Source organism: Ctenocephalides felis, unplaced genomic scaffold (genome assembly GCF_003426905.1).
Source record: "Ctenocephalides felis isolate EL2017-DRISC unplaced genomic scaffold, ASM342690v1 CF-g0.4_SCAFFOLD_01886, whole genome shotgun sequence".
Lineage (NCBI taxonomy): Eukaryota > Metazoa > Arthropoda > Insecta > Siphonaptera > Pulicidae > Ctenocephalides > Ctenocephalides felis.
In genome coordinates this window covers 69,389,270-69,393,276 of record NW_020538040.1, presented here as the reverse complement: position 1 = coordinate 69,393,276, position 4,007 = coordinate 69,389,270, and the positions used below count along the sequence as shown (strand labels likewise).

Sequence of the window (4,007 nt, the reverse complement as noted above, 5' to 3'; positions counted from 1 at the left end):
TTCAATGTAATGAAATTATCCAATCAATATAAAAAAATGTAATTTTAAATATTTTAAAGACTTAATGCTGTGTTGAGATTATTCCAGATAGAAACCAAAATTACCTATTTATAATATATAATATTTTAGATCTTTTAAAAATAAAAATATTTGAATATAGTGTAAAGTAATAAAATAAAACAACTGTATATCAATAGAATAAAAAATAGATGTATTGTGGCACATGAATACAACAAACATCAGATGTTGAATGTATAATATCGCACAAATGATAGTAAGCAACAATATCAATATTGCTTACTATGGAAAACTTAACATAAACAACAAGAACAATAGTTAATGTTTAACTGTCATCATCTTCAATTTTAGGAGCTAGGTAATAACGAATGTGGCCAATATCTTGAATGCGGTATTCTACTACTAAGGGCACATCAGCTGACATTGAAAGTTGAACCTAAAATGATTTCATTGTTAATATTGTAATCAAAATTCAAATAAATAATTCATTATTCTCACAATCACACTTACCTGGCCGGACAAAGGTGTTGCCTTTGTAAATGAATTTAGGTATTTACACGCAAATGTAAGTGATACAGGTTCTTGCATTTCGATTGTGACAGCTTCCTCTTCTTTATCAACAGAGGAATTTTGGGCTAGTTTTATATTTGCAGAACCAATATCACCACTGGCAGAGAATTTAACACCTGTATGATGAAATAATATTTAATAGCTCCATTACACAATTTTTTTTCTCGTTTTAACTGAATTTACTCATTTATTTCATACAATTTTCACAATTGGGCTAATAACTACATTTGCATTGATTATGACCAACAAAAACATTGTATATTAGAAAAGAAAAAAGATGTTTTGAAAATTAACTGATATTCAATATCCAAATTTTCAACAAAACTTATTCTAATTAAATAAATAACATACTAAATATGGTAAATAAATATTACAGCAAAATCACCTAAATATATAAATTACCTTCTTTGGTACACGAGATAACAACTGATTCACCAAATTGAGATAAATCTCGACAGATACGAGCAAATTCTTGGGAAGGCATTCTAACTATGCATGCATAATCGGTATCCTAATATAAAATGCAACAATTAATAATATTAAATGTAAATAAGTAATATTTAGATAGAATATTTACAGGTATTCCAAGGTGTTCTTGATCTAAATTCATAAGTTTCATCTCATAGTCTGATACTTTTTCTTGGTTCTGGGACTCGAAAACAAAAGTTACTGTATCAGCATTATCTTGAGCTTTCATAGTCACAGTATCTTCATTGTTTGCACATTTCAAAATCTTTGACATGCTATAGAAAGTAGTTCAGAATTAAATATAGTATTTGATAAAACTTACTTCAATATGATTAGAAATCATTCATGAAGAATCAGTGCACCAAACAAGTTTCACAACACTAAAGCATTCAGAATTAGAGTATTTTGCAATATATGATATGTGATATATAATATGTAGTATAGTACTTCTCAATAAAAAAACCTAGATAACAGTAATTTTATCATAAATCGATCAGTATTTTAAAACTAGCAGTTGTTGTCCAATGCAATCACACAAATAGTGAAACCTAAATCTTTAAATATCTCGTAAGAAAGAAAATTCAATAAAACCAACTAGTCGGTACAGTAATATTACCATTTAACCAAAACCAGCCTGTATACTTATTTAAGACAATAACACAAATATTACATATTTAAATTAATACAGTTGCACTTATAAACATTAGATATTACACTTTCATGTAAAATTTATTGTATTATTGTTCAGTAATAATTTTCATGATCAAGATATTAATAAGTTTAATGTAAAATAAACTTTTATTGAAATCAGACATATTAAAAATGTAATATTCTCTAGAAAACAACGTACCTTCCTAAGTTCATTCCCATTGACAAGTTACGATCACATCGATATTTATCAAATCCGTCAGCTCGCAAAGTCATTGATACCAAAGATACATGAGAATTATCCATAGCTTGCAACTACAAAGAAATTTACAGTCTTCATTTGTATCACTAAATATTCAATCAGTATTTTATCAATATTTACTTGTATCCCAGAATCGCTGCAATCAAAAGTGGCTTCGTTTAGCAAATCTTTAATTGCTTCCAAAACCTTTTTAAGGGTTGAACTGGCGATAAGTCGTGCCTCAAACATCTTGAAAGAGTGATGAATTCTGTAAAAAAGAAATATTTACGATTTTAAGATTATCCATTCTATTTACAAACTCTTTGGAAGACTAATTGGAAGACTAATGGTGCTTAAAGACATGAACAAAAGCAACAGTATGCACAATAAATTAACTAACCTAATAGTGCAAAACTAAAAACTACTGAATAATAGAAACTTAAATTATCAATTTTAGTTGTAAGATATTTCTAGATTTTCTATATTTATTTAGAGAATATTACACATATCAAAAAATTGAAATAATTACCTTTTACAAAGTAGCCGGTAAAACTTAACGAACCGCTCACAGAACAGATACACATAAAATGCGCCAAAACACTAAAACAACTGTCTGTCTCTGTACGTACCAACACTCATAAAAAATAACCAATAAATTATGTTCTATGGGCAAACGAACAAACCAACGATCAAACCAAACGTCTATGGTACAGGCTTATCACACATAAAAATTACGACAGCATGAAAATACAGGGTTGTGTAGTGACAAGGGTTCTCTAAAGGAGAAAAGAAAGATAAAATTAAACGTTAAAAACGCCATATATAATCATTAGGTTTGCAATAAATAGTATATTCAACAAAATGCTCTTTATTTGGAAATGCTTAGATTTCATATAATGAATGACTTAATTGTATTGATACAACACATGCGTGTAACCATTGAATGATTCATATTAAATAATATAAACATGTGACAATAAAGTAGCTTGTGAATATTCAGAAAAAAGTTCTGAAATATATATTATTATATATACAATAATAAAATCATTTCTTCATATCACATTATGTGAACCCAATATAGATCCATTGCGAGCTCTTTATCGCATAAAAGATAAAACAACAACGATGCTGTCGCTGAGTGGCGGCGGCGCCTTTGATTTTAACTATTCGGTATTTGGCCAAATAATAAGTTACTATTCGGTATTCGGTCGAATAGTAAGTTACTATTCGGTATTCGGCCGAATATTAATAAGGTGCCGAATATGCCGAATGCCGAATAGTAACCGAATATTCGGTGCGTGCCTAATAATCATTAAAGTAATATGACCGAAGAACAAAATGACTTGACCTGATTACATGATATGAACAAACAAATTGTAGTTGAAATACGCACTTACTCCATACAAATATAGTTTTAGCCGGACTTTTTAACTGCCCTAAGAATAAATTTATAACATTATACAAATAACTAAAATTACATTTTTTTTAATTTATATTTAGCTTGTAGTATTTTTTAATACAAATATTTTGTAATTCGTGCAAGAGATCGTCTGACTTCAATAATACAAAAAACTATCGATTTATCCATAAATTTTTTGAAAGACAGTTCAACCTTTTTGGATAAAAAGATAAACAATTAACCATTCGATTATTGAAATAACAAATTAGCCAAGTGATGACATCTACTAATTCAAAGTTAGTATTTAATTATTATTGAAACTTGGAATTGATTATGTTGATTAGTTTCTGATGAAGGTCGGTACCGGTTGTCGTTGTCTGAGATAAGGAGACGTTAATAAATTCAAAGTTCTAGCAATTTTTATTAAAGCAAAATGATATTCACCTGCATTATTCACCACTAGTTTAAGTAATACAATTAATCGGTGACAGTTGTTATTATGGGTATCCAGTAATTTAAATCGGATTGCGCCTAGAATCGGATTCATCCTAAATTATTGTATTATTTAGCTCCGTTGCGCTGAAAATATACTTAATGATTATGTGAGCTCATTAATTCTTTTTATGATAAAGTTCACTTTTACATCATGTAAATTTGTAATAA

At 28.4% G+C, this 4,007-nt stretch overlaps 1 protein-coding gene across 1 annotated transcript; it reads right to left on the bottom strand.

Annotated features, from left to right (window-relative positions):
* Positions 1–221: 221 nt before the first annotated feature.
* On the bottom strand, positions 222–2,633 carry LOC113377387 (proliferating cell nuclear antigen). Its single transcript, XM_026617692.1, has 7 exons — positions 2,475–2,633; positions 2,087–2,213; positions 1,907–2,019; positions 1,166–1,331; positions 991–1,099; positions 529–704; positions 222–454 (listed from the first exon to the last, which is right to left on the bottom strand). The coding sequence occupies exons 2-7, from the start codon at positions 2,192–2,194 to the stop codon at positions 344–346; spliced, it is 783 nt and encodes a 260-aa protein (XP_026473477.1). The 5' UTR covers positions 2,195–2,213; positions 2,475–2,633; the 3' UTR covers positions 222–343.
* Positions 2,634–4,007: the final 1,374 nt, after the last annotated feature.

Excerpts from the sequence above, each read along its gene's own strand:
- LOC113377387 (XM_026617692.1), bottom strand. The coding sequence starts at position 2,194 with ATGTTTGAGGCACGACTTATCGCCAGTTCAACCCTTAAAAAGGTTTTG. Across the intron at positions 1,100-1,165 it reads AAGAACACCTTGGAATACCT|GATACCGATTATGCATGCAT; the intron begins GTAAATATTCTA and ends ATTTTATATTAG. Across the intron at positions 455-528 it reads CAACACCTTTGTCCGGCCAG|GTTCAACTTTCAATGTCAGC; the intron begins GTAAGTGTGATT and ends AAATCATTTTAG.